Genomic DNA, 17,659 nt, shown 5'->3' with positions numbered 1-17,659 from the left:
TTTTAAGAACCCTTTATTTTATATTTTAATATTTAAAGTGTTAAACCATAAATCTTTTGATTAATACCTGCCTTTTTTATCAAATAAATAAAAACTTGGCTGGCAGAGACTTTTCCAAAGAGAGAGAGAAAAAAAAAAAAAACACCTAAACCTTTGACATATGATTGATGTCTTGTTAATTTAGATATTTAAGACTTTTAGGCATTACTTTACTTCCAGCGGCTTTAAAGGAAATAGCAGCTGCTTGAAAGAAACCACAAAAGTCCACAAATGCATTTGTTTATTTTATAAAGGCACACAACGTCATTGAAGAAAAAAAAAAAAATACCCACACACCTTTACCCAATATTAGTAATAACAAAAAGTGCAAACATTCCTAAGTTCATAAGGAAATCAAAATCACAGCAGGTCGAGTTGTCCAGCCTGATGATATCATAGGGTCAAAGTTGGGGTCACAGCACTAACAGTGCTTGAATCATATCTGTAACAGACATAAGAGAGATTGAAATCAGTTCGAATGGATTGAGGTTTACCTCACCACTCACTCCGTTCTGTCCTGACCTGGATAGTTCATGCTCCTCTTCAGCATTCTGAAGGAATCTCCTGTAAGCGTGTTAATTTCATCTCTCAGTCTCTGTCGGCCATCCAGCGTGAGATGCCACAGACACGACTTCCTCTTGCCGTCTCCAGACACCTGCTGTGGGGTCTTTTTAAAACTGTTGCTGAAACACAGGTTATGGCGGATCGTGTTTTTCCACCCATCTGGAGCTGTAATGAAAAAGGGGAAGTGCTCTCTAGAAAGACGGAAAGAAAATGGAATAATGAAAAACAAATTTCATAATTTGGGATATTTGTGCATGTTAGAAAGAAAGTGAGTGAAGCAGTGATAAATCATTCATTAGTAAAGGTTCTTTATGGCCATCTTTAGTCCATGAGGAACCTTTAACATCCATTGAATCTTTGCATTCTACAAAAGGTTCTTTGTGGAAAATGTTCTTAAAAGAACCCTTAAAAAAAAAAAAAAAAAAAAAAAAAAAAAAAAAAAAAACGAACTTTTCACTAAACGCTCTTAAAAATAAAAGTGCTTCACGATGCCATAGAAAGACCTTTTTTGTCTAATAGGTTCCATAAAGCATAAGTAGCAGCAGAAGAGGGTTCTTCAGATTATAAAAAGGTAAGAAAGAGATGGTTCTTTAAAGAACCTTTGACTGAATGGTTCTTTGTGGAACCAAAAATGGTTCTATGGCATCACTGTGAAGAACCCATTAAGCACCTTTAGGTTGTGAAAGGTTCTTTCGGGAGACAAAATTGATTGTTATTCTATGTCATCATTGCAAAAGCAAATTTCTGGAAGCTTTATTTTTAGAATGTACGGTCAGTGTTTGTTCACATCATGGAGTATATAAGAGAGACCTGGTGAAGTTATAGATCTGCTGTACGTTGAGACTGCCGTTACGGCTGCTGCTGAGCGCCATTGCGATGAGGATGCAGTAGTTCACAGGAGGCCGAGGCCATCCGCCGTTCTTCAGGTTCAGACTGTCCTGCAGGGCTCTCTGAAGCCTTCTGTTCTGTGTCAGACCCAGTTTGCGAGTGGACGCTTTGGGTGTCCTCCCCTTCCGCGCACCCTTTACCTTACGACAAACAGGCACGTCTACAGAAGAAGCGTCATCTTCGTCTGTGAACTGGAACAAGGTGGAGATGCATCAGATATCCAGAGTCTTTCACCCAGTTTATTCATGTGCCTTTTATCCTAGATATATTTCTCTAATGTTTGCATGACATAAGATCAAGTACACAATGCAGCCGTTCTCATACCTGATACTCGCTGGAGAGGGAGGTTTCGTGCGTGGACTCATTCACACAGGTCTCATCAGGCAGTATCGCTGGGTGCAGACTGTGTTCCAGAACCGGTGTTGTGGTTCTTGGCAGCGCTGACTGCGGTGTTGGTTTTGGGGGTGTTGGGGCTTTGGGGTAATTACTAGGGTACTTTATGGGGCAGGCCAAACTAGGATTCACCATCAGCCACAGATTTGGTTCTATATCAGGCTCTTTAAAAAGACAAACAAATACATTTGAAGTGCACCATGACAAGAGTTTAAGAAACTGAGCTGAAAAAAAAAAAAAAAAAAAAGAAAAAAAAAAAAAACACCTTAAAAAGGAATATATACAAGACTTCTATTGGAATTTCTTTCAGAATTTGTAACCAATCAGTAAGGACCCTCAAATAAACATTCTCCAATAATTAAGTAGCCTCCAGTTTTACAGGATATATAAGTCTTAGATTATTATTATTATTAGAAGTAGTAGTAGTAGTAGTACTGTATTGGGCAGACAACAAAAACGGCCAATGGTTATACAAAACAATTTGTTTAATAATTTATTATTAAGGAAATATATGTTTTAGAATTGTTCCAAATACAAAATTTTCTCTTTTTTTATCTTGTAAAATAGTATTTGCAATATTTATGGTTTCAAATAAAGTCATTCATAAACTACAGCAAATAGGTGCATTTGTAAGTTACACAACATTTTCATAGGGTCTCTGGCATCGAAAATATTGAACAGTTTTGATAAGGTGTATGGTGTTTGCGGTGTTTTGTTGATTAGTGTGCGGTCACGAGCAGGCCATGTCTGATGAACACCTCTGCTGCTGAGGGGCAGCTGGTAGCTGCTGTGCGCTGCCTCTGCTGCTGCTGCTGGTAATGATCTTCTGGAGATCCTCGCGTAGTGCCACTGCGCCAGATACTGGTCAGTCCTCTTATCATCTGCCAAACCACCACACATCATCCACACTGAAACACGCCTCTCTTTCGCATACTTGAGGCAATTACACTGAAACAAAGTACTTTTACCGTGGTAAAACTGATCAGTCGTCGTGGTTAACTTTATTTCCTCATTCATGTCCCAGTCATGTAACCCGCTGGTCAAATGAAGGTCGAGAAATCTGCGTTTGGATTGAAGCTGTAAATACATGTCGTAGACTTTGTAAGAACAGCTAGCAAACGTTTGTAAACAAATCCCAGTATCTCTTTTATTTTGAAGAAATGTCGTGGTGTCAGTAAAGATAAACTGTGACGATATCGTTGATTAAAACAGGTGGAAATCATTAAGCGCCATTATTAGCAATCCAAGGTTTAACAAGTTTTCATTTAAGCTACTACTAGGGTTCATTGTCACGCTTATTGTGAGTATTATTATTGTGCGAATTGATTTTTTCTTTTTCTTTTTTTTTTTTTTTTTTATTTTAGCTATTATTTTTTATTTAGTCAGTTTGGCCATATGATAGCCTACATTTTGACTACAAAATGTCGTTTAAAATGTCCGGGGGAAAAAGGACCATTTTTCAGAAAAACAAAATTTTAAAAGATAATGTTGTAGACAGAAATATTTTTCCGCTGTGGCCAGTAACTCAGAAGTGTGGTCTATCAATACCAGGTGGTATTTTGTAGAAATGTAAAAAGACTTCAGTATAATCACTTTGAGCATAAGTTGCACATTGTTACTTTCGACCCCATCGGTTGGGACGAAAGTAACACAACAATATAAGCTAGATTTTTTTTCTGTTATTCTTATTTATATTAAGTATACCTGACTATGACCTTGTTAATATATAACTCCAAACATATTTTGTCCTTTATTTTTGAAAAAACTAAATAATAATAATAATAATAATAAATTACATTTTCATATTTTCATTTTAAATTTAATTTTATTGGCAATTTCAATGTTTTTTTTTTTTATAGAACTTCACAGTATCATGCACCGGAACAAAATAAATACTTTTGTTACAATTGTTACTTTCGTCCCGACAGGAACTCCTGACATTTAAACCCAATTTACTTTTATACTGAAAAACTAAAAAAAAAAATGTTTAGGATGTGTTAAAGCACTAAATAACCTGTAGATTGATCATTACTGTGACACATGAAACAAAGAAAAAAAGCGTTACCTTTTTTTATTCGAAAACACCTTAATGGACCTAATTGCGGGAAACGATCACGTGATATTTCTCAGCTCCGTCAAGGGTTGCGTGTTAAATATAAAGGTAAAACAGAAGCAAAACTCGAGAGGTTGAAAAACTGAATGTGAGAACTTGTCATATTAACATTTGTATTTGTAAGTTGAAAGTTACACTCACAGCTCTGATATGGAAAGCTGAATCTTTCAATTTGCACCACGGAAAATGATCAAAACGTTTTGAATTGGAAGGTGCAGATTAATAGTAACAAATGTGTAGAATGGCATTCACACAAAGAAAATGATATACACAAATGTTAACGACATATTTACTTTTGCACTTTACTTCAGTTTCGCTGCACAACGTCAAACCGCTCAGATCTGGCAGTAGGCTACAGTTCAAATCCTATCGCTCAGACTTTTGCTACTCTTTTTGCAGTATTCCTGTTGAAAAACTCACTTGTGTACTTGTACATGCAGATGTGAGAGAGCAGAGCCGGGGGCGGATATTTTATTGGTCGATGCCCGACCAATGAATGAACAACACCAGCCATCGCGACTTGCCACGAAAGACATTTGTGTTTTATGCATTTGTAACAGTTATTTGTTAAACACTGCAAACTGTTTTCACTGAATATCCTTAGCTTTGACAGGATTTTAAGACACTGCATTCATTTTGTCATTCAGGTATTATCTGGTAGACAAATAATGCAACATATTTCATATTTATATCGCACTGAATGTAAAAAAAAAAGAGAAACAGATTTAAGTGCAAATTTTAATAAGTCAAACAGAGAAACAGAAATATACAACAGTGTTATTCAAATAAAAAAAAAGCAAAGAACAACCAACCAAACAAACAATATCTAGATAATATTATTAGTCATACATAAAAGCTAAAATGTGAAATTTAAGGAACTTCAAATGCTTTGGACAATGTTGGATAAAATTAGAGTGAACTGCATATAAAAATTTTCCCTGACAGAAATCCTCAGAAATGTCCAGAAACACAAAACTAGGTGTATGCCGAAAATATATTGAGAACTGTAAACTGTTGAAGGAACCACTAAATGTTGTCTCAACTTTACTACAAATATCAGAGCCAGCTGTTCCAGTCTTGACCTTGAGCAGGGCCAATGATGCTCAAGAACACTAGCGTATGAAACTTCTTCATAAAAGTACCCTTTTACGTCATTTAAAACAAGTCTCTAATAAAGCTATATGTAAACAAGATATTTCAAAATCAGTGGTTTTGTTTTTGGTTATGTGCAGTTGTTCACATCAACGTTATCAATCCACAAAAAGCCAGATTCGAACCTTCATCTGCAACAAAATTGGCACAGAGATTTGACACAGAAAGTGAAATAAGGTTTCATGCACATTAAAGCTCTGCTGAAAATGCCAAACATGTCTGTCATGTTCTTTATCACAAGATTGCATATCTAAACAATGTGCCATTGCTTATTAGTGCTTTTTCCCTTCGGTATTAGCAGTGAAGCTCTATTCACAAGCCCTTTGAACATAAGACCACGAGAGGCAGAAGAGTGGTTCCCTGTGTTCTGCCTCCTTATTTAGTGCTGCTTGTAAACATTACAGGATGAGTATTTCTCTCTCGTTTGGTACGTTATGAAGTGAAGCTGTTGCCTTCAGAGCGGCTCAGTGGTGGTATGACGTGGGGTTCCAGCGATACCAGGATCTAAGAAAGAGTCGAATTCATCATTTGTACATTTTACTGGTTTCTAGTCAGCTCAGGTTAAGATGGCTGTGTGTGTGAAGCAACTTGCTGTGGTTTTACCCTGGGGAGTTGAACGTCTGATTGACCCCCTGTGTGGTCAGGGGGCTGGATGTAGTGGACAGCGTGCTGGGGGAGGAGCCTCGACTGGGGCTGCTGGGGGAGGAGCTTGATGACACTGCAGGAACAACAATCAGGTCAAATTTATTTGTATAGAGCTATACACGATAAATAGAATTATAACGCAGCTTTACAGGAAGTCATGCTGTTATTTTGTTATGCCTTAGTGCTCAAGTATTCATGAAAAGATGAATGGATAAAGCAGGTGAAAAGTCTGAAAAAAGATGTTTACAAATCTTTGTTGAGGGACCAGCTCAATACTTACCACCTCCAGTGAGCGGACTGAATGAGCGGGAAGTTGAAGGCTGAAACAGGAAATGAACAAAATTAGTGGGAAATCGGGTGGAGAACATTTTTAAGGAAAACAAACATCGCTTCAACCACAAAAGCATGATGTACACTACACAAAAATACAGAAAAACTTAAATATTTTGAAATATCATAATTAAATGTACCTTTTCTATTTAAATACATATTTTAAAATCACATTGTTTTGATGGCAATTACTCCAGTCAGTCTTGAGTGCATTTGCTGTGACTTTTGAGCAATTTATTTCATTCTTACTGAATAAAAGTATTAATAATAAAAAAAAGAATAATGTTCTACTGACCCCAAGGCTTTGAAATGTGTAATATAATATAATACAATGTAATATAATGTTTAGGACAGTTCTCTAGTGGAAAGTATTGCCAAATCTCAATGTTTTATTAAATAAATTTCTACTTTCCTTAAAAACGTCCTGTTTGAAACAAGTAAGATCTGTCTTTATCCATGTTGAACCAGAGATTATTAGTAACAAGACTTGAAAGTCACCATTTAGGTTGTGTTGTTATGAGTGTGTAGCGTGTGCATTATGGATCATGTTCTAAAGTTTTGCTAAGTTTCAGTAATGATTGCTCAGCCTCACCAGACGAGGGTTGTAGTTGTGGGACTTCATAGGTGAAGAGGAAATAGGGCAGTATATCCTCTTCTCTTTCTGCCGTCGGTTGCAGAACCAAACTCGCACTACTTCTTTCTCCATGGATAGCTGCTCTGAGATGAGTGTGATCTCTTCAGAGTTGGGTTTTGGGTTCTGTTTGGGGTAGAAAGTGTGTTTATGTATCACAGGCAGCAGGGGGCACTGCAAGCAAACTGCTGCACTTTGTCATTGCCGAATGAAAAAGACCATGTTACCTGTCTAGAGCAAAAGTTTCAGAATCTTAAAACAGTTTAAGATCAAATTATTCTTGCTTACTGTATTAATCAAATGCTCTTTAGAATGTGAATGTCCCTCTCCCTAATTAATTGGACTGATATGACTAGCAATAAAAATAGGTAAATAATAAATCATGGTCATATGCGGTAAATGACGAAGCACCTGAAAATACATGCAAATTCATACAGGGTTATCATATAGCTAAAACCATAAAATGCTACTTGAAATAAAATAACTAACTAACTGAATAATAATAAAATAAAATAAATAACTTTAAACGTTTTTTAAATATATTTTTTAAATTTCAGCAATTTGGCATTTTTTTTTGTTTAGTTTCAATACATGTTTTAAAATAAATAATAAGAAACTAAGTAAAAATGAGTAACTAAAAATAAAATAAAAATGATAATTGTTATGTTCTATTGTTATGTTTTTATTGTGTTAGTTGTATTTTGTAGTTGTTGTTATTATTTAATCAAAACCTCTCAACTTCAGTTTGATTGATAGCAATTGGAATGCAGGATAATAGATATATAACCAGTATATACATATGTATTTGAAAAAAAAAATGTAAATCTGATTTTGCAAATGAAGTCTTCACACACACGCACAAACATATGCAAAAACTAAAATGAAAATAAAATTATAAAACCTAATTTAAAAGAATAATAATAACATAATAATATCTCAATAAAACTCAAATAACACAGACTCACATCTCCAAAGCGTTTCTCTAGTGTGAGTTTGATGTTCGTTTCGATGCTTGTTCTCTTTTTCCTCTTTCTCCCATAACCCTCCAGAAGGGGAGGTAGGGTGGTGGGGTTGGTCATGGAGTCGGACGGTGAGTTCTCTGAGAGGGAAGACAAGGTTGAAGATCGCAGATATTTACAGTAGAGTGCAGTCCACAAAACAAAATCCTGCTGATGCTTCGAGAGAAACCATTAGTCAGTCAGTTCTGTCCAGGAGAGGGCAGCAGCACATACCTGCGTCACTCAGCCACTTCTCCAGCAAGGGCTTGAGCTTGCACATGTTTTTGAAGCTAAGATTGAGAGCCTCAAAGCGTGAGATGGTAGTCTGACTGAAGTCATTTCCATACAGCTTTCCCATTGCCAGACCCACATCACCCTGCAGCCACAACACACACTGGTTTAAGAACTGGATTAAGGGTTGGGCAACATTGACTATCACAATTATTGGCTTCTTTTCAGTTTAGATATGAGTTTCTAAAACCACAGACATTTGAAATTACAGTTAAAGTTATATAACAAAAACAGCATTTTTTTATACTTTACATACATCCATATATTGTATTATATAATATAAATCATATATATATTACAGAAAAAGTAATAAAATGGAAATTAAAAACGGTCACAATATACTTGAATTTCGTTGGCCTGACAAACATGAAAACATCCTAAATTTTGGTTAAATATTATTTTCTATTTAATGAATACAGACAAAGCATGTATAGTCCAGAATAATAGAAGTATTTGTATTAAACATAATGAAATGTATTTAAATTAAATGGTGACTTTTATAGACTGAAAAATACCTAGTTCCCATGTGTTGTATTGTTGTGCAAAATTAACTGCATTAAAAATAAAAAGTACTTACTTATTATAATTTTATTTAAATATTATTCTATTCTAATTCTACTTCCTAAAATTCAAATTTAAATTACAGTTCTGCATCATGTTTTCTGCTTTACCATTAGATCAAATTCAGGAACTGACTCAACATTTGAAATGCATTCTCAGTTCAGTTCTGCTGCTGATATTTATAATGTAACATTTATATTTCAAATAGAGATGTATGAAAAAAAGAGAATAATACATGAAAAATGTTCATATAAATCAATACTATTATTAAAGAGATAAAGATAATGAAAAAAAACTATAAAATACACAGCTAAAAGAGTTATAAAGTCAGGCACAGTCTTACCTGAGTAAAGCCGAGTTTGATGCGTCTCTGTTTGAAGGCTTTAGCAAACAGCTCGAGTTCCTCCAGGTCATTGGGTTCCTCTTGAGGGGATCCCACATGTTTAGGCACCTGTAGGTGAGACATATCCAGGTGTCCGTCCATTGAGGAGCCAGCCAGACCTGACCTGCTCATTGCCTTATGAGAAAATTAAAACTTTTAGGGTCTAGATAAGCAGTTTTAATTGCTTACATACTATTTGTCTTATCGGCCGATTCTTTATTTTTGTTTATTTTATTAATGCCCTCTCTTTTGTTTTTTTCCTTTTCTCATGTCCATAAAAAAGTAACCTGGTGTTATGCATTATGGTAATATGTCAGTATGGTAATACTGTGTTTTTGCTATGTTATATCTATCAAAGGTTTGCACAAATTTACATTTCTTATGATAAAATTATTTTTAAATGAAACTAATAAAATGACAAAAAAACAATGCAAATGCAAATAGAAAGTAATTTTAAAAATGAATAAAAAGGTAATGGTAGTGATAAACTTTTTTTTTTTTTTTTTTATAAAGCTTGGCTGACAAATGAAAGATACTTTTGATTATTCCCATTATATAATCCCCATTTGTTATATGGAAAAAAAAAATATATATATATTGTTGTTTTTGGCCTAGATGTACCTGAGGGGTGAGTGCGAGGCCAGGCTGGTGTGGTAGGAGTCCTGTCTGGGACTGGGAGGGCAATGAAAGCAGATTGGGCTGCAGCAGTGCTGTAAACATCAGTATATAAAAATGTTTGTACTGTAGTTACAGCAGACAGACATAATGTTCTCTTGGATGCAGACTGATGAACAGCATTATCCCTAACATGACCCAGTGACCCAGTACATCCACTGACCTTGGTGTCCTGATTGGGCCTGCGAGAGGAGAAATGATGAAGGAGAGGACAGGTGAGATCCAGGCATCAGGACTAGTTGGGGCAGAGAGTGCAGGGAGGGCAGCTCCTAAAAACACCAATCATCAGCCATATTACACCACAGTTACTCTTGGTGTAAACTTTAGAGGATTGCATCCCACAAAAACATGCTCAGGTCACATTTTGTCCAGAACAAAAACAGAAAAGAAAGAAAGAAAACCTATTTTGCATAAAGTCTATTAAGATTTTTTGCATTATTAAGCACATTTGCCCCAAAATCTCATTACCCTAATGCTTTTGTTTTTAATTTACATTATTCTTAATGGTTATAACTATTAGATTCTGTTTTCCTGCATTAATACAATTCATTTCATTTCAATTATTAATTTAAATCATTATAAATACAAAAGAGTGAAATACTAATATACATATCTATACATGCAGGGTTCCCACACCTTGGTTAAAGGGGTCATATGATGCGATTAAAATTTTCGCATCATATGATCCTTTTTCTTTGGAGTGTTACAAGCTCTTGGTGCATAAAGAAGATCTGTGAAGTTGCAAGGACTAAAGTCTCAAATCCAACGAGATATTCTTTATCAAAGTTAAGATTTGTGCATGCCCCCTCATGTCTACGTCACTGTGTGGGGAGATTTGCATAACACCGCTGTGTGTTTCCATGTGAAAGTGAAACTACTTTGTTTGGCCTTAAAAAGAGGACGATATCTGGTTTGTCATGCCTGGAGTTGATCCGTGCTGGTCTCTGAGGAAATACATCAACTTTGCACTGTAGATCGCTGGATCGATGTGTTTTATATTTAAAGAATTTGCCACTAATGATTCGAACGTGAGTTTTAAGCAGTGTAGAGTCGTGCTTGTTGTTTGTCGTTTCTCAGATCACAAATGCAGACATGGTTTTATGTTTATGCAGCGCAATACGCAATATGCAACACACAATATAAGTGTGTTTTTGCTTTGTTTTGAATTGTTTTTATTCGTTTTGTCTGGTCGCACCAGGACACGGCATTACAGTTTGTTAAGGGGCGTATCATTGGACAGCTGGCTAATCAGAGCACACCTCGCTTTTCAGAACGATGAGCTTTGTAAAAATCTAAAAGTTTCAGAAGGCAGGGCATAGAGGAGCAACAATAATGTACATTATGTGGAAAATAATGTGTTTTTCTCCACCTTAAACCACATAAACATTGCATTACACCAAATACACAAAATAATGTTCTTTTTAGCAACATCATATGAACCTTTTAACTTCAAATTCAAGGCCCTTTCAAGGAATTTCCAGGTCCAATACCCTCAAATTCAAGGATTTAATGTGACACATTTCAAGTGAGAGCAAGGTTACATCGTGTTACCTTGTAAGAAAATGTTGTTTTTGGCCATATTACAGAGTTCTGATAGTCTATTTGTCACATTTCTGTTTCGACTTAAACTGAAGAATATTCGGTACATCCTATGTATTCTAAAATAATCTTTAATTAACTTTTGCATTAGGGTTGCCAACTTCAAAAAATTAAAATAAGGGACAACTGTGATTCTTTTTAGGAAAATAAGGGACACTCAAAATATTTGTTCTGTACCAATTCATTAAAGGGTTAGTTCACCCAAATAGCAAAATTATGTCATTAATAACTAACCCTCAGTTTGTTCCAAACTAACTGTAAGACCTCCATTTATCTTTGGAACACAGTTTAAGATATTTTAGATTTAGTCAGAGAGCTCTCAGTCCCTCAATTGAAACTGTGTGTACGGTATACTCTCCACGCCCAGAAAGGTAAGAAAAACATCATCAAAGTAGTCAATGTGACATCAGAGTGTCAGTTTTTTGATTAATCGAAAATACATTTTGGTCCAAAAATAGCAAAAACTAAGAGTTTATTCAGCATTGTTTTCTCTTCCGTGTCTGTTGTGAGAGAGTTCAAAACACAGCAGTTTGTGATATCCGGTTTGTGACAGATCATTCGATGTAACCGGATCTTTTTGAACCAGTTCACCAAATCGAACTGAATCGTTTTAAACGGTTCGCATCTATAATACGCATTAATCCACAAATGACTGACACTCCCTCTGAGTTTAAACAAACCAATATCCCGGAGTAATTCATTTACTCAAACAGTACACTGACTGAACTGCTGTGAAGAGAGAACTGAAGATGAACACCGAGCCGAGCCAGATAACGAACAAAAGACTGACTCGCTCTCGAGTCAAGAACCATTTCTGTCAGACGCTTCCGATTCGAGAACCGAGGAGCTGATGATACTGCGCATGTGTGATTCAGTGTGAAGCAGACCGACACACAGAGCGTCTGAACCGAACTGATTCTTTTGGTGATTGATTCTGAACTGATACTGTGCTAATGTTATGAACCGAAGACTTGAATCAAGGGCAATCATCACCAATGACGCCATTACGTTGAGCTCAAAAGAACCGGTGAACCGTTTTCTTCAACCGGTTTATTTAATAGTTTATTTAACTGTCCGAAAGAAGAACTGGTGACCCTAAAACCGATGCAACTGGTTCTTGACTCGTGAACGAGTCAATGTTTTGTTCATTATCTGGCTTGGCATTCATCTTCAGTTCTCTCTTCACAGCAGTTCAGTCAATGTACTTTTTTAGTACATGAATAACTCCGGGATATTGGTTTGTTTGAACTCAGAGGGAGTGTCAGCCACATTGAAAAAGTTAACAGCTTATGTCATTTGTGGATTAATTTGAAAATATAACAACTGAACATCTATGAAACTTCAATCAATTAAGCATTTTTTTAACAATGACATTTAAAATGTTGAACTAAAACATTCTTGCAACCAATGAGAACTTGGAGTTGTGTGGGCTGATTTTGGCACTTGAATTTGTTCTTCAATATTAATGGTTTATCAATAAATGTGTAATTTTGTTTCTCTATTTAACAACATTAACTGGCAATACTGAAAGACATCTTCCCTCAGGTAGATTGCATGTTTTCTTGCCTAGCTGGATGTGCGCCTATAATAAATTATCATAAGTTTCTTACTTATGTTGAACACAAAAGATGATATTCTGAAGAATTTTGAAGAACTAAACAGTTGTTGGTCCCCATTGATTTCCATAGAAGGGAAAGAAACACCATGGAAGTCAATGGGGACCATCAGCTGCTTGATTACCAGCATTCTTTAAAATATCTACTTTTACGTAAAACATAAGAAAGAAACTCATACAAGTTTGGAACGACATGAGGGTGAGTAAATGATGGCAAAATGTTAGTTCTTCGGTGAACTTTTAAAGTAAACAAATACTACAAAGTTTCATAAATAGCTACTTGAATAACAGAATGCATATTTAATATAGATTTTTTTTACATTTTAGATTATATTTTACCGTATTTTAGGAAATATTAAATTATTATAAATTATTATCAAATGCTACCATGTTTTATAAATACTTGAATAATGAAATACATAAATACAATAAAATAAATGCTTCTCATTAAACCTGAATTAATAAAATAAATACATCACTTTTTTTCTCATAAATGAAAACACTTTAAAGTAAAGTGTTGCTTTACTGTTATTAAAGTAGTACTGTTACAGTGCCTCAAAAAAGGCATTTTTTTTCCATTTGATATTTTTGTGCAAAATATGTGACCCAAACATGCTCTTGATGGATTTCATGACTCCCTATGTCTGGGTTTATGAAGCTGTACCCCAGTAAGCTGGCCTCCAGGCACCGGGGATCCCTGAGTTAGGTGGCATGTCTTGTGTGACGAAACAGAATGAGGTGAATCATTCAGGTTCTCAGTCTTAATCTGCACATGAAACAAAGACTTTGTTAGACAACACAAACCTGTGAACACTGCTGTGTTTTGGTCCTCAGGCATGTGTGTATGCGTGTGTGTATACACACGCTCTTTGTGTGCACTCGGAGACCAGTAAGGCTGCTGGACTTGTTCTGCCGGAGAGGGCCATTAACAAACATTCCTTCCCCTCCCGCAGGCACAGTATGCAAATGACCTTACAAGCCTGAAGCTAGTTCCTGTGTCCTCAACACTAGATCGTATGACAGGCTGATCTGATGAACTAATATAGTATTATTGCTCAAATATCTCTCATACTGGAACACTGGAAAACTTTAGTAAACTTTTAATCTGTTTTGCCCTTGTAGTCTCGAGTTTCTTTTCATAAGAGGAGCAATGAGCTGTTCTGAATACCAAAACAGCTGTTTACAGATGATGAATATTAAGTCAAACATTGTTTGTACTCACTTGTCTGGTGAAGCCAATGCCGTTTTGTTCAATGTCTGGAAAATGAAAAGATAATCACAGTGAAAGTCACGCATTAACATTCAAGAATCCCTCACCTCCCACAGGATCCAGCTAATTTCACAAAACATTTTAGTTTTTCATTTAAACTTTAATTATGATTTTTATTATTATGATGATTTCTTTTAAAGTCCAATAATTAACCATACCATAAAAACAAACTCCCAAATGTTCCATTAAACTGAGCGAGGAGGGTTAGTCGGGGGTTCAGAGGTCGTCAATACCAGGTAATCTCTCTTCATTTGAAATTCAAATCCATCTCTATGAGGCCGTGGTTAGAACGGCACTCACTCACTCCACAATATGGAAATCTACCCTTCTCCTGAGCCAAACTTCCAGTATGGAAATCATCAGATCATGCAAATGAGTTTCCATGGCAACTTTTAGAGGCCTTCACATTTGAATACTTACAGACCTCCAGGTGCATCTCTTACACTCTGTTTCTCTCTCTCTCTCTCTCTCTCTCTCTCTCAGACACAATTTGAAATAAAAAATAATGTGACTATAAAACCTGCTGTAACATATTCTCTGTATTTTAATGACATTATATCATTTTAAAATCACTGATTTTAAATTCAGAATGTTTAGAGTCATCAAGTCACATGTTTGCACATAAGCTATGATACTTTTAAAATGATTAAATAAAAAAGAGACTGGAGTATATTTCACAATAATCGGTCTGTTGTAATCTATAGTCAGAAAGTAAACCATTTCTTTGGAATTAATTTATAAGCAATTGTGTCTTTGCATTTCAAAAATAATACAATTTCCTCAAAACTAAACATAAAAAAATTGATTTAGACTTCAGTAGTGTTCCCGCAGGGTTTATGTAATAAGACTATTTGTAAACATGAACAACATTTTTCATTCAATCCAAATATTTGTAGTTATCACATGACCTGATGGGACATCTGATGGGTCTAACCTTAACCTTAATCCATACTCAAACAGTTCACACCACAGAGGTGATGGAACATAAATGAAATATATAAAAAACTTTCAGTGACAATACTCTGGTCTCTCTGAATTGTAATTTCTCTCAGGTTCTTCATTTAAAGAAGACTGTTCCTTACAGAAGCCATTGTAAGCAGACCATGATTCAGTATCGCCTGAAGCTATGAGCGCTTCACTGCAAACAAACCGCCACATACATCCTGGTAGACTTCTCAGCCATCAGCCTGCACTCATCACGCACCTAACTGTGTATTCAACTCAACATACGTCACAAAAAAAACCGTTTTATTTTAGAAGTACAAAAATGTGGGGACCAAAAAAAAAATTATAAAAAAAATTATTTTAGAGTTAGAAATCCACCTAAAAATGACTTTGGCACAAAGCCACTTGCACAGACTTTCACGTGTGAGAGCGTGACCAGTGTCTCATCAACACAAAGAGTTATTTTATGTTCATAACCACAAACGGTTATTGTGAAGAAGCCCAGTGGCAGTTCGTGAAATTATGATCCTCATTTCGAAGGAACGTAAAACTGAATCAAAAACACTGTACTGTACAGTTAACCACAGTATCAAAAAAGACTTGATAACAGGAGAGTGGACCATTTGTGAGTAAATTACCTTAAAAAATAACCATTGGATGTCACTAAAAGCAGTGAAATTATGTTCAATATTTAAGAATAACGACCTAATATTTGTAATGTAGCATAGGATATTTTTACATTTAGCTACATGTATTTAATTAGTTTTAATTAAATATTTGACTTACTGAAGTCTGCATGAAGACACAGTTGATGCTATTTTACAACATTACAAAGCTTCATCAGAAAACTATTTTATATATATATATATATATATATATATATATATATATATATATATATATATATATATATAATTAGCATATAATTGACTATACATGTGTGATGTTATTTACATTCAAATGTCAACATACATTAATCAAGAGCTAATTTGACCATCATTTCAAGGCAAATGACAATATTCCAGAGAGTGAAAAGTCTCCTTACCAGCTTGTTCATGCTGAGATTCTGTCTGTTCAACAGCTTCTGTGCTCATCTTAATATCTGTAATGATAAATACAGCTGATTTTCCTACAGGATCACAACTTTATGCAGACACTGGGGCAATTCATGCCATGGCCCGGCCAGTAAAATGATCTTGAGGTTTATTCTAATGTGTCCAGCTTTCAAATGCTCTCCTTTATGTAAAGGGCTTGTTGTAATATTCATAAGTGCAAGGGTATCCCCATTCATCATTCACCACAATCGCTCTGTCTCTCCACCCTAATCTCTTCTAGTCAAAAACATTTAAATCTGCCAATATAGAGAGCTGTGAACAGGTACAATGCAAAACAATATGATTCCACAAAACGGTCACTGCTTGAGAAGACAGCAGGCATCTGGGAGAAAAGGCTTAGTATTTTAGATAAAAACTTTGAGAAGTACATCTACACTTACCTTATAGCAGGAAACCCCACGGATCCAGGATCTGTTGATTATATCCCTGCGTCTGTGGTGCTATTCTCAGGTCTTCAATGAAGAACTGAGTGAACCTTTCTCAAAAAGGTTCAGAGAAATACATTTAGCAAAGTGGGTTAGTAGAAGAGCATTCACCTCTTCAGTATCCCGCACCAGCCAATAGACACGTCATTTGCATAAGGCCCTCGTGTGTCCTATCCAGACTCTGACTTTTTGCATAAAACAACAATAGGCAGACAGCAAACTTCGAAAAGCTTGAGAATAAAGAGCATGCGTTCAACTCTACCTGTGTCTATGTACACTGGCAAACTTAAAGTGTGCTTGGTCTTTGATTGAATATGGCATAGCTCTATTTATTCAAATACATCACTCTGCATAAAGGCTGGAATTATGATTGTTCTTTTCACTAGTCATAGATATAAGAGAACAGATTTGACTGAAGGCAGCATATATACATTCCCAAAGTGATATGATTTTTAAACTTTTAAACTTTTTGTTTTTCAAACACAGCTTACATCTCAGAAGTGTTGCCTCATTATTCTGGCAATAAAAGGGTTACAGTTCATGGCACAACAGATAGCAAGTTTCTCTAGTCAGAGTTCCCTGGAAATGTGGAAATGGATCTGAAAGCCAAACTGCAAATTACAAGTGTCTCTTGGGTTTTTTAAATCACCAAAATTATTGTGACATAATTTATTTGATTCAGTCACGCTTGTATTTTATTCTCATCATTGACTGGATGCAGTTTTTAAACTGTATCCAATGAGATTTTGTTTATGTCACCCACACTATTCCATTGAATTAGCCCACTAGTTTTTCTCATGACTTAATAATAATAATATGTTAGCCTAATAATTCTGTTACATTAATTTGTGTACTATCTAGAAATGTGTTCCCATTAAGTTGATGACACCATCATTTATAGTAATATCGACGACACATGTGGTCACTCACATTCGTTATTTTACTGCATTTCGAAGATTTCATGTCAACTAAACGTGTATCCTTATCTTAAAGTTAAAAACGTTAACACTGCAGCTGCGTTCAGCAGA

The 17,659-nt window shown here is 35.5% G+C and overlaps 2 protein-coding genes across 4 annotated transcripts; both read right to left on the bottom strand.

The window, feature by feature from the left end:
* Positions 1-263: 263 nt before the first annotated feature.
* Positions 264-3,060, bottom strand: foxr1 (forkhead box R1). Its single transcript, XM_052557545.1, has 6 exons — positions 2,853-3,060; positions 2,643-2,765; positions 1,816-2,048; positions 1,414-1,682; positions 562-794; positions 264-481 (listed from the first exon to the last, which is right to left on the bottom strand). Exons 1-6 carry the CDS (start codon positions 2,971-2,973, stop codon positions 453-455), a joined length of 1,008 nt encoding a protein of 335 aa, XP_052413505.1. The 5' UTR covers positions 2,974-3,060; the 3' UTR covers positions 264-452.
* Positions 3,061-4,732: 1,672 nt separating this feature from the next.
* LOC127958634 (POU domain, class 2, transcription factor 3-like) lies at positions 4,733-16,696 on the bottom strand. 3 transcript variants are annotated; one of them, XM_052557543.1, is made up of 13 exons: positions 16,587-16,696; positions 16,137-16,193; positions 14,099-14,133; positions 13,541-13,642; positions 9,826-9,931; positions 9,609-9,697; positions 8,949-9,122; positions 7,988-8,129; positions 7,721-7,854; positions 6,717-6,881; positions 6,075-6,114; positions 5,753-5,867; positions 4,733-5,653 (listed from the first exon to the last, which is right to left on the bottom strand). In XM_052557543.1, exons 2-13 carry the CDS (start codon positions 16,183-16,185, stop codon positions 5,614-5,616), a joined length of 1,191 nt encoding a protein of 396 aa, XP_052413503.1. In that variant the 5' UTR covers positions 16,186-16,193; positions 16,587-16,696; the 3' UTR covers positions 4,733-5,613. The 3 variants fall into 3 exon arrangements, with proteins under 3 accessions (XP_052413503.1, XP_052413502.1, XP_052413504.1); XM_052557542.1 differs by lacking the exon at positions 16,587-16,696 and having other exon boundaries at positions 16,137-16,283; XM_052557544.1 differs by lacking the exons at positions 16,137-16,193; positions 16,587-16,696 and adding an exon at positions 14,305-14,365.
* Positions 16,697-17,659: the final 963 nt, after the last annotated feature.

Source organism: Carassius gibelio, chromosome B5, assembly GCF_023724105.1.
Source record: "Carassius gibelio isolate Cgi1373 ecotype wild population from Czech Republic chromosome B5, carGib1.2-hapl.c, whole genome shotgun sequence".
In the NCBI taxonomy this organism is placed as follows: domain Eukaryota; kingdom Metazoa; phylum Chordata; class Actinopteri; order Cypriniformes; family Cyprinidae; genus Carassius; species Carassius gibelio.
Note: the sequence above shows the minus strand (reverse complement) of the source record. Positions and strands in the feature narration are given on the sequence as shown.

Excerpts from the sequence above, each read along its gene's own strand:
- foxr1 (XM_052557545.1), bottom strand. The coding sequence starts at position 2,973 with ATGTATTTACAGCTTCAATCCAAACGCAGATTTCTCGACCTTCATTTG. Across the intron at positions 1,683-1,815 it reads CCCTCTCCAGCGAGTATCAG|TTCACAGACGAAGATGACGC; the intron begins GTATGAGAACGG and ends ACCTTGTTCCAG. Across the intron at positions 795-1,413 it reads CAGATCTATAACTTCACCAG|AGAGCACTTCCCCTTTTTCA; the intron begins GTCTCTCTTATA and ends CCGTCTTTCTAG.
- LOC127958634 (XM_052557543.1), bottom strand. The coding sequence starts at position 16,185 with ATGAGCACAGAAGCTGTTGAACAGACAGAATCTCAGCATGAACAAGCT. Across the intron at positions 14,134-16,136 it reads ATCTCAGCATGAACAAGCTG|ACATTGAACAAAACGGCATT; the intron begins GTAAGGAGACTT and ends TTCATTTTCCAG. Across the intron at positions 6,882-7,720 it reads TAGAGAAACGCTTTGGAGAT|AACCCAAAACCCAACTCTGA; the intron begins GTGAGTCTGTGT and ends TACCCCAAACAG.